General features: G+C 34.8%; 1 protein-coding gene across 1 annotated transcript in view; it reads left to right on the forward strand.

The window, feature by feature from the left end:
* The window catches only part of LOC113231392 (synaptotagmin-15-like), a 145841-nt gene extending 136353 nt beyond the window's left edge, over positions 1 to 9488 (forward strand). Inside the window, exons 11-12 of the mRNA XM_026465692.1 lie at positions 858 to 1074; positions 8724 to 9488. Coding sequence (XP_026321477.1) covers positions 858 to 1074; positions 8724 to 8851 — 345 coding nt within the window. The 3' untranslated portion in view covers positions 8852 to 9488. The remainder of the gene's footprint in view (positions 1 to 857; positions 1075 to 8723) is intronic.
* The last annotated feature ends 1291 nt before the right edge of the window (positions 9489 to 10779 follow it).

A 10779-nucleotide genomic window follows, 5' to 3' on the forward strand; every position in this document is an offset into this window, starting at 1 on the left:
GTTATAATACAAATAATTGTAACTTTTGAACATGGACATGCCTATAAAATTTGAAGATTTCCTTCGATTTTCATGGGATCCCCTCATCAGATTCTGACTTGGTGACAATGAAACCGCCACGAGAGTGCATCCTTTCAAACAAAAAAAGAATTTTCAAACTCGGCCACAATTGACGGAGATATCTGGAAACATACATACCGCCGAACGTATAACCTCCTCCTTTTTTCGAAGTCGATTGAAAATAAGAAATGTGCAATAAAATGTTCTTTTCTTAGAAATTTCTTTTAAAGTTCAACTAAATCGAAAAGTATAACAAAAATGTTCCAGAGTCGCTCACTCAATGTATACATCTTTCAGGCATCCAATATTTTGAATACTCGAATGTTTGTTTGGAAAAATAACTTTAGAAGTCGACTTTACACAAACTTTTTATTTCTATAACGAAGTTAATTTAAAAACTGCGGAGTGTTATGTAACATTAACTTTTCCTTTCATAGAAACTTGTTACGGTGACATAAAGTCCAATAAAAAATATGAATTCCGATTTCTGTTCAAAGATTAAGAAGCGCCCGTCTGTACTTATAATTAGAAGTATTTTGTTCGTTCGTTTGTATAGCTGTATATTTGCACATTTTCTATGATCATTCATTCACGTACATGGTCACTACAGGTTTGTAATCTAGTCACAATGTACGAAAACAGCTGCTCATGATAGATAAATTCTGCTAAAGCTTCATTAACACCCTTGACGTCATCATTACCTGAAAATAACTCACTGAGACACCTCTCCATCACGATATATACGAATACATTTCATGTACCTATATATAGTAGTAATATAAGATTATTATTTCTAGCTGGATCCATCGACCAGCAAGCGCGAGATGGCAGTTCGAGTGACGCAAGAACGTGCGTGCCGAGGTGTGCGCGCGCGCCGAACAGCAGCAGTCGAAGTCGCCGACGACGGCAGCGCCCTGGTGTCTGAGTGCTTCCACTTCAGGCTTAGAGCGGACGAGTTGCATACAACCAGCGTCACTGTGCAGGCTTTGCAACCACACTCGGTCTATGCTAAAGGTAAAAAAATATTTTATTTTACATATAACATTTTTGATAATTGGATTTTGCTGATTTTTATAGTACTTTGCTCAGCATAAACAATTTCATAAATGGTTGAACTACCCACTACTTATAATGAAACCACGTTTTTAAAATAAATATCTTAAGCATTGATTTAAACTTTCCAGATTTTCACACATTGTTTGATTTTGAATTCGGGACTTAATCATGTATAAAAACATGTTTTGTTTACCTCTTTGTGAAAAAGTTTGTCCAGGGAAGTACCAACATAGAAAAAAATACAAACAAGATGAGTAAGTCACTTGATGCTAGGTTCAATTCACATTGCCGCGGAACTGATTGAAAGCTAATTTTTATAGCGATAGCACAATTAACTTTATGTCAAATGTGTAAAGTGTAAGATACAGAAGCAGTAGAGCTCCTTGTGAAAGAGTTCGTCCAGGGAAGTACTGCCACCTTACCTATTTCTGCTGCCAAGCAATAATGTGAGCATTACTGTGCTCCAATTTTGAAGAGTAAAGGCGCTGGTGAAATTATAGGCACATAGGACTTTCCAACTTATATCTCGGGTGACAGGCGCTCACCTTTGCGACTTAAATTTCTGATCGGCACTGTTATGATCTGGCGTGACGCTTACCACCAGGCGCACGACTTATTCGTCCACTGGTGTCTGTTTATTTTTCTTTAATATTAGAATCTGCGTATATGAAATAACACTAAAGTAAATCGAAAATGTGATTAAAATTTCATTTCGAATCATCGATAGTATCGATGTTTCGAATAATGCAAATTAAATTATTCTACGGATGTTTTTCTTTCCAAGATCTGTCATTTATGTTAAACAAGGTTTAAAAATAAATCCACTGACAATGCAATTCGTGTTGTTGGATACTGAACTTTATAGGGTTTCGAATCAGACGTCAGCTCGCTAAAATGAAGAAGAATGCTATTTTATACGACATGGGTATAATATAAAAACTCTAGGAACGAGTAAGATTTTTTATGGTACGAAAAATTTGCTACGTATTGCAGAAATTTTAACAATTGTTAAAATTCATTTGAAAAATTTAGTCCAATGATTGTAATGAATAATTTATATATATATATTTTATTTTTACTTATTAATGTGTGGAGATAAATAAACGATATTATTATTATTATTATGATTATTATTATTATTATTATTGTAGATGTTTTTCCCTCTCAGCCTGTTGACTGGTTTTAACATTTTTATTATTATTATTATTATTATTATGATTATTATTATTATTATCGTATTTATTTTAAACTCTCGCCTCTCCCAAGGCCTAAAAGATTAATTTTGAATTTTTAAATGGGAGAGGCGGTATTTCCCGGCAATGGTTATTATTATTATTATTATTATTATTATTATTATTATTATTATTATAATGATGTTAAATAACATTTTTTTTTTGTGAAATTACGTTACCTGGTTGAGTCATAGATTAATTAATAGTTAGTAGTTGAGTAAAGGAAAAGCTTTCCTAAATTTTTCAGAGATACGACAATAAATCCGTTAAAACCAAGAGCTAGAGCTAGAGCATACGCACAGGCTGACTCGATCTGTAGCTCCGTTGGTAGAGCGGTCTCCCTGGTATGGCACAGACACAGTTTCGAGTCCTGTCTGATCAAAGAAATTTTTCTTTTTGATTGATCTTTGTATTAATAATTAATTTTTTTACGTATACACGGGTGCCATGGACACACACATAGACAACCACAAATGACAACCAAACTCTCGAGAGAAATAAATGTAGGCCGTACAAATATTTCTCTCGACCCGGGAATCAAACCCGAGAGCTCTGCGTGGCAGTCCAGCATAGTGACCGTTCGGCCACAGAGGCAGTTAAGTTTTTTATAACAAAAGTTTAGTTAATTATTAAATACTGTCAAATTCCGTCTGCTAAACTAAACTGTAATTAAATCTGATGACAACACCCATGTTTGTGTCTGAGCATAAATCCTTCATTATCCTATTTACGTTTAATAAACGTCAAGGAATTTCCTTTGCTTATTTAACATAAGACTCAGATGTTTAACTTAATTAGATGTAGGACATTTATTAGTTCAATTAAAATAAGAAACCCATATATATCCACACACCTCACACGAGGTAGATTATTTGTTTTTGTAGCCCTTTTAATGGGGTTACTACACTTATTTGTTAATGCTACAAGGTTGATTTTAATATATAGATTTTGATTTGATTTTAATCACCGTTGTAGCATTAAGTCATTCGCGCGCCGACGTGGTCGTTCGCGTACCGATGGGCCCGTTTGGGCGCCGCCGTCAAGATTTTTGAGACTATCATAAAAATCTGAAACAAAAAACATTACATAGTTCATGCAAAAATTGTCCCAAAAGCACAACGACGGAGCTTCTTGTATTACGTTTTGCTATTCTAAAGTTATGAAAATAAAATATACTGCTAACATTCGGTGACGCACCTTTTTGGACTCCAACGCTGGCATTCGGGCGTCGACTTGGGCAATCGAGCGCTGATGCTACCGTTTGGGCGTCGATGCGGCCATTCGCGCGTTAATGCTACCGTTCGTGCGTTGACGTGGCCATTTGGGTATCGACTCCGCTGATCAGCCGTCGTCAGCTGCATACGGACGCGATCGGAATTTCGTTGGAAGCAGATTTGTTGCCAACTTGTGTGAAGCCGCGTAGAATCGATGTGAAACGCACAACGTCTTTTTCGCTCTTACTTTCATTAACATAAAGCTTTTTCTGACCGGCTTAATGCGATTCTGCGTTAATAACTGGTGACTCCTTAATTGTATGACTTGACATGAAAAATTGGGCGTTTTCATTTTATCGTTGTATGAAAAAATATCGGTTACCCAATCCATAAAAAAACTCATAATCCCTAATATTTTGGTGTCCCAGAAGAAGTCCCCTTTTTCTGTTCCTATTATAATCTTGTATTTGTAAACATGTAGATATGTGTTATTGTCATTTTATCGTAGGCAATTTGGTAGCTAACAAGCTACTTTTGTCAGGAGTTGACTTTGTCAAGTTTATTCACGTAGTAAATTGAATCGATTGGCCTCAGGTGCTTGCACCTGACCTGATGGACCTTGGTCCATAGAATTGAGATCTTTTGTGCCGAGGATTATTTCTGAAAGTGCTGTATTGTGAATGTGTGGAGGTTAGGAATTCTATTATAAAATGTAATTTGATTGATAGTACGTATGATTAAAATGTAGCATATGTGGCAGTTATTATTACATGTGACTCATGTATTACCATAAAAGCAAATGATGTATTATGTTAATAACCACTTAAAATGTTAGTAAACAAAGGGGTCCTTATCCCCTAAAGGCATTTCTTACAATTAACCTTATGTAAAGGTTGTTGGTTCCAAAGTAGGCAATAAAAAATAACCAAATGAATGCTACTGATTCACTAATTATACAGATAAATTACTAATATCAAATATATCTACGACGACATATAAAATCTATAGTAAAAAACAGTATCTAGTCTGCAAAAGTGCGCTTCTAAATATTACATGAAAATTAGTACCGGCGTGGCTGCAGTGCCACTTTGGGGCCACTACAGCATTTCTATAAACGTCTAATTTGAAGGCATTTTTATAGGTAGTTTTATTTATTTGTAATTAGAAAATAAAGGTTATTAAGGTCCCTCCTTACAGCAAAGTTTTTTATTATGTAATATATGGAAAACAAATTTAGTAGGTACAACCATTAATGTTTATCCAACGGAAAAAATGTAATGATAACATTTATTTATTTCTCTCGCAAATTTGTTTTTTTAAACAGAGCGTACATAATATAAGCGTTGTAAGTACAAGAGCCATTAACTACAAAAGTCCCGTATTTTAGTACTCCTAACTGCTATTACACAATAGAAGAATTTTTAAATGATAAACAAATATAATCCCCCCGAGTTACAACTCCTACAACAGTAATGATAATTATTATAATAATTATGTTCATTATTTTATTGAAACTTTGATTTATTTTATTGAGACAATTAAATTCTAAATTTACATTTTTATTTTTCTTTACTACGTTGCTCATTGCGTTGCGTTTCTCATTTTTAAGTTTTTAGCTACACCTTGACATATACATGTATTGTAAATTTTATCATGTGTACTTTTACATGTTTGCTAATAAATAAAAACTGAAATATTAGGAATAATTTAACGATGTTGAACCGAATAGAACTCGAGTACAAATACTCATATAAACCACGAGGACTACTCAGCATATAGTAAAAAATCAGGATGGATAGGCGAAAAGGTCCCAGTGGCATTCAGGTTTCTTGAAGCATAGGTTAAATGATTTTACACGCTCTATCATATCACAGAAGAGACGCTGGAGAGCAAATACATTTTTTTTTAAATATCAAGTCACGGGACGAATAAGTCGTTCGCCTGATGGTAAGCTACATAAGCTGACAAGTCCCATGTGCCTGTAATTACACCAGCACCCTTATACCTTATAACCGGACCGCAATAATGCTAATATTACTGCTTGGAGGTAGAAAAAGGTAAGGTGGCAGTACTTCCCTGGACGAACTCTTTCACAAGGAGCTCTACTTCTACTAGAATATAATAAGAATAATAATGTTAAACGATATTGCTTTAGCGATTAGCACTGTGAGTGCCAGATGAGGCAATTTCCGGTAGGATCAACTCGAGAAAAAATTTTTTTGTACTTTACAGTGTGGAATTTCCAGACAGTACTTCGAAAACAATTTCGTTGCTCTGGTACTCACAGTACACATAATTATTTCCCTAATTTGACACCAATTGGTGTGGTTGTCTGGCATTTTTTTGTTTATTATTATAATTTATAGTAATTATGTATTATTGTTATTAAAAAGTGGATATATATTTTCGACTCTCGCCTCTGACATGGCCGAAAATATACATTTTTTATTTTATTATTATGTAAACAAGTCAAGGCCGGGAGAAATGTTTGTATGGCCTACATTTATTTCTCTCGTGAGTTTGGGTGTAATTTGTGATTGTCTATGTGTGTGTCCATGGCACTCGCGACACAGGGTATCCCTAGAGGGGTGTATGTTGAATGTGTGCTTTATTATTATTATTAATGAGCCTTTTTGAGAAATTGAGACCAGTTTGTACCAAGGCAACGGAATTCACTCTAGGATACTTCTCAAAATACCCAGACCAGAACCAATTTAGAAAAGTTCATTACCCAAATTGGTCCTACCGTGAATCGAACCCGAAACCTCCTTCATCCAGCGCCCCCAGTGCAAACCATTACAATTCCGTTGTTTCAAATCAGGTTATCTCTCTAGGGTAGGTGTTATTTTAAACTTTCACACACTAGAGAAAGACTGGCGAGATAAAACTTAGAAATTCATAGGACATAATAATATGAACTTCCAAAGTTTTATCTCCAACGACCAACCCAAATCTGCTTGGTCTATTGGGAAATCTACCACAGGTCCATTCATACGGAATATTCGCAAAGTAATACCATGAGCAGTCTCGCTTGTTACAGAAGTTAAATATTAATGTAGAGAAAACTTGCATAGGGTCGAGTGTGGTACACTCAGAACTCAGGTATATATATAACGCCAGTGTGTACAAGGTGACTTTTTTATGGGGTGTCTGCATTTACTTACAAATAAATGGACGACGGGTCTAATACAAAAACCACGAAAAAAATGTCCCAAGTCAACCTATTTAAACGTAGTGACATGTAAAGGAATATGAAAAAGCTAAAACGTTGAATTTAAATTGTAATGTCATCGCAGTACTGTCTAATTTTGCTTGCTTCGTTGTCAGTCGAACAAACGAAGACTAAAGCGTGAATGACGCTCTGTATACGATTTTAACGCCCTATAAGTTCGGACACTTTTTAGCGCGGACCCGACGTCCATATAATTGTAAGTCAATGGGTGTCTGTAATAAATATTTTTAACCTAACTCTAATTAAATACAATTTTATTTATAATAGAAATATTTTCATATGTTAGCGTGGTACATGTGCGTAGATAATAAAGCAAGTAAGCGGGTGTAGCCGCGTAGCGCGATAAGAATCTATTGTTTTGTAGTTGCTGATGACAATCCTAATATTATCCAGCGCAGTAAGTCTACAGAATTGCGAGGTTGATATTTTACTTTTTTTATGAAAATTGTTACCGTTACTAAGTCGAAAAATCCGAACAAATGATAAATCCGGATAAAATCTCGACGGATGGTAATGCTAATCATTATTCAATACTTTCACGTTACAAAGCATTCTGGTTTTTTTATTGGTTTAGGTATTTATTATAACACTTTGAAAGCCGCTGTGGGCGAGTTGTATTGCCGGAAAAATATTTTAGGCGTTTTGTTCGTATTAGCCCACGTGTAAATACAACGATAGATTAAAAAAAATAATAGGTATTGTATACTTAAATTGCTTAATTTTTTTTTCGGAATATGATGAGGACTGTTTTATATAAACCCGTCGTCATTGGTAGTTATGTATTTTATCGACCTGCATGAAGCAACAATTTTTTTTTTGGTATTTGAGGTTAGGTCAGTGAAATTACAGGCACATGGGCTTATATCAGTGTAACGGGCGCAATGGCGGCGCCCCTCAGATCATTGCGATTAGAAGCTTTGAGTTGTGACCTCTTTACATCGTCATCCCACCTTTTTGTATCACTTCTCTCCATTCGTATCGTATCGGTTTTTTCTTCTACTCGTATTTAAATTCAAAATGTTGAATTGTTCCATTTTACCTCGCATTCTGATTTTGTTTCTTTCCATCATCACTCTCTACCCGATACCTCTACCGATTTTATAACAGGATTTATTACCAATACCCTTTATCCTTTTGAACTCCCAAACGTTGAACTCACTAAGCGAGATCTGCGGTCTACCGAACATTCCGAGCGGTATCAGCAGCGGCACACGCTTTCACTAATGTGAAATGTGGATTGCAAGCTATATTACAATGTACAGAATTCCACCAGCGCTCTTCAGCAGCGCTTCTACAGAGTGCAATGTACAGACACGTCGCGTACCACCAGGCGCACGACTTCCTCGTCGCGTCGCTTAGTGTCATAAAACAATAGAATCATCTCCACGAAATCAGGAAATAAAAAAGTCAGCATTTACAAATATTTGGATACCCCTCTAAGACCTCGCCTTAAAGGAGAGCTTTACCTGGCAATGGAAAGCATATATAAATATATATTGTAAATAACATGAATATCTTCTGGCTATCAATAGTCATTAGTGCAGAGGAGAGCGGCTCTTTGTTGTGTACGGTTGATATTAAGTATATAATACAAGGTCGATGATCTCTTGTACATTTGTTTTCAATTCCAAGTCACTTACTACTATGGAGATAGGACTTTAAAGGAACGCATTCCGTATCTATTAAACAGCTTAGGCTAGGTTAAACATGAAACTAAAAAAAAAATGTTGAATGGCTATTAAGTCACATTTTTTGTTAAATAGTAATTTATAACTTTTAACCACACTAAATGTTAGTTTGTAACTTTTTCTTTATTGAGACTCGTTTAAATCCTGCAGTCAAACTGTATATACAGTTTTATAGGACTATGTTTAGCTAAGAAAATTGTACACTTTTTATACTCTGAAATAAAAAAAATGTATGTTGCAGATCGCCTTATCGGAAAATTTGTACTGGGCTCGTATATGTTTGCAAGAGGTCGTGCTCTACAACATTGGAACGCGGCCTTAGCGAGTCCTATGGAGCAAGTGAAGCAATGGCATCCTCTCACCAACTAAACCGACAACCCGGCCAATCAAACACGTACAACTGATCTACTGTAGACGTTTGTAGTAAATTTATTTTAAATTTAGCCGTATAACATCAGTGAGATTGTACTTTAATTAGGTGAAAAGTGATATTTTTTCGTTTTTCTATTTATCTAAATACAATATTTAAATCACAATATTGTGTAGAGTTAATTTATTTATATAAGTACAGAGCTCTGGCAGACCCAAAACGTCATGAATTTCCTTTAATTTATTCATCGTTGCTGGCCTTTTATGCATCTATTGCAGATTATTAAGGCGCCTTCATATTAGACACTTATAAAAGCGCTGAGTGGCACCATTGTGGCGCTGCAGCCTAATAAAACTAATTTTCATAAAATATTTAGGCGCAGTAAACAAATGAACTAAAAATTATTGAAGCGCCACAGTCGTGCCACTGTAGTGTTTCTACAAGCGTTTGAAGGTGCCCTTAAGCAACTTTTGTTCGTGGCTAAATAAAATATGCCTGTATGAGAGTGGCTGCCACGACCGCGTATTTGAGAAATTTGTGAATGATACTGGTGATTTTTAATTACGCTTTTATCTGGTAATCGCAAATTTATCTTAAAAAAATTATATATGTGTGTAACTATAAATAAACTAGAACCTTCAGAAATTTCTTTCTAATTACTTCATTGTCGGAATTAAGATTTACTATAATATTGAAAACAAAATCCAAAACAAGGTTTAAACATATCCACAAGTAGTAAAAAAGGAAACCAAAATAGATTTTTTACTAATATAAAAACTATAGCAACACCAATATTTTTGTATTTAACCTTTTACACATTTGAAATTTTAAGTCTTTATAATAAATTTTAACATTTTCCTATCCCACAATTTAGAAGGACATTACAAAAATTTTCTCAAATACTTGTGTATCTTGTCACTCTTGAAAAGCCCTAAGTAGGAGCTTTTGGTACACTTTGCTGTATGCTTCGTGAGGAAGGATGAAGCTAAACGCTTCGAGCCAAGGGGTGGCGAGTCAATGAGAAAAAATTAAGTGTGTACTCTTTTGTTCCAAATGATCTTTCTTTACATCAGATTATGTTACAGAAAGGTATGTCCTGTCGCACGAATTGTTCATCCCGTCACTCGGTAACATTAAAAGAAAGACTTGTAACTTATATGATACCAATTAAAAAAAAAATAATTTCATCAAAAATATTTTTGACATATTTTACTATTACAAGTGCAACTTTGAAACATCTGTTATCTGTTACGTGTTTGAAACTGACCTTTTGAAAATCTGATGGGCGGGAAACAATGTCGCCTTAGGGCGCTGCCACACGAAGCGTTGGGTCGGCGTTGCGACGATGACGTTGCGTTGTTACGTTGCGTTATAATACATACGAATCAGAACGACATGCCACATGGTGTGATGAAACTTAGTACTTTGAAATTATAGCGCTGCAAAGACGCAACGTCCTTCAGGCACGGCTGATGTCAAATATTTTTCATTTTCAGCGTTTATTAAATAAATTCAGCATAAGCATTATAAATTGTGCAGAATAAATCAATCCATTACCTATTGATAAATTTCAAAGCTCACGTTTTACGTCGTTAATCGTTTTTTTTTAGATTTATTACCTCTTTTTAATATTTAAAAAGTAGACAGAAGGTTTTAATAGTACGACGACAACAAGTACTTTATGAATACAAAAAATTATGTTCCTATAAACTTCCAGGAATCACGAATATCATAATTAATTTGAATGTGTCGGGAATGGTTACTATACCGTAAAATATTAAAAACACCACCGTATTGTCCATTTATCTTGATTTTCAACTTCAATTTCCACTATCTACGCAATTAATTATATTTTATAGTAGTATATGTGACTGTTACATAAAGAAACTCGTTAAAACACGAGTGTGGATTTATGAAACAACCCGAC

Source organism: Hyposmocoma kahamanoa, unplaced genomic scaffold, assembly GCF_003589595.1.
Source record: "Hyposmocoma kahamanoa isolate Upper Pololo Valley unplaced genomic scaffold, ASM358959v1 65, whole genome shotgun sequence".
Taxonomy (NCBI): Eukaryota; Metazoa; Arthropoda; class Insecta; order Lepidoptera; family Cosmopterigidae; genus Hyposmocoma; species Hyposmocoma kahamanoa.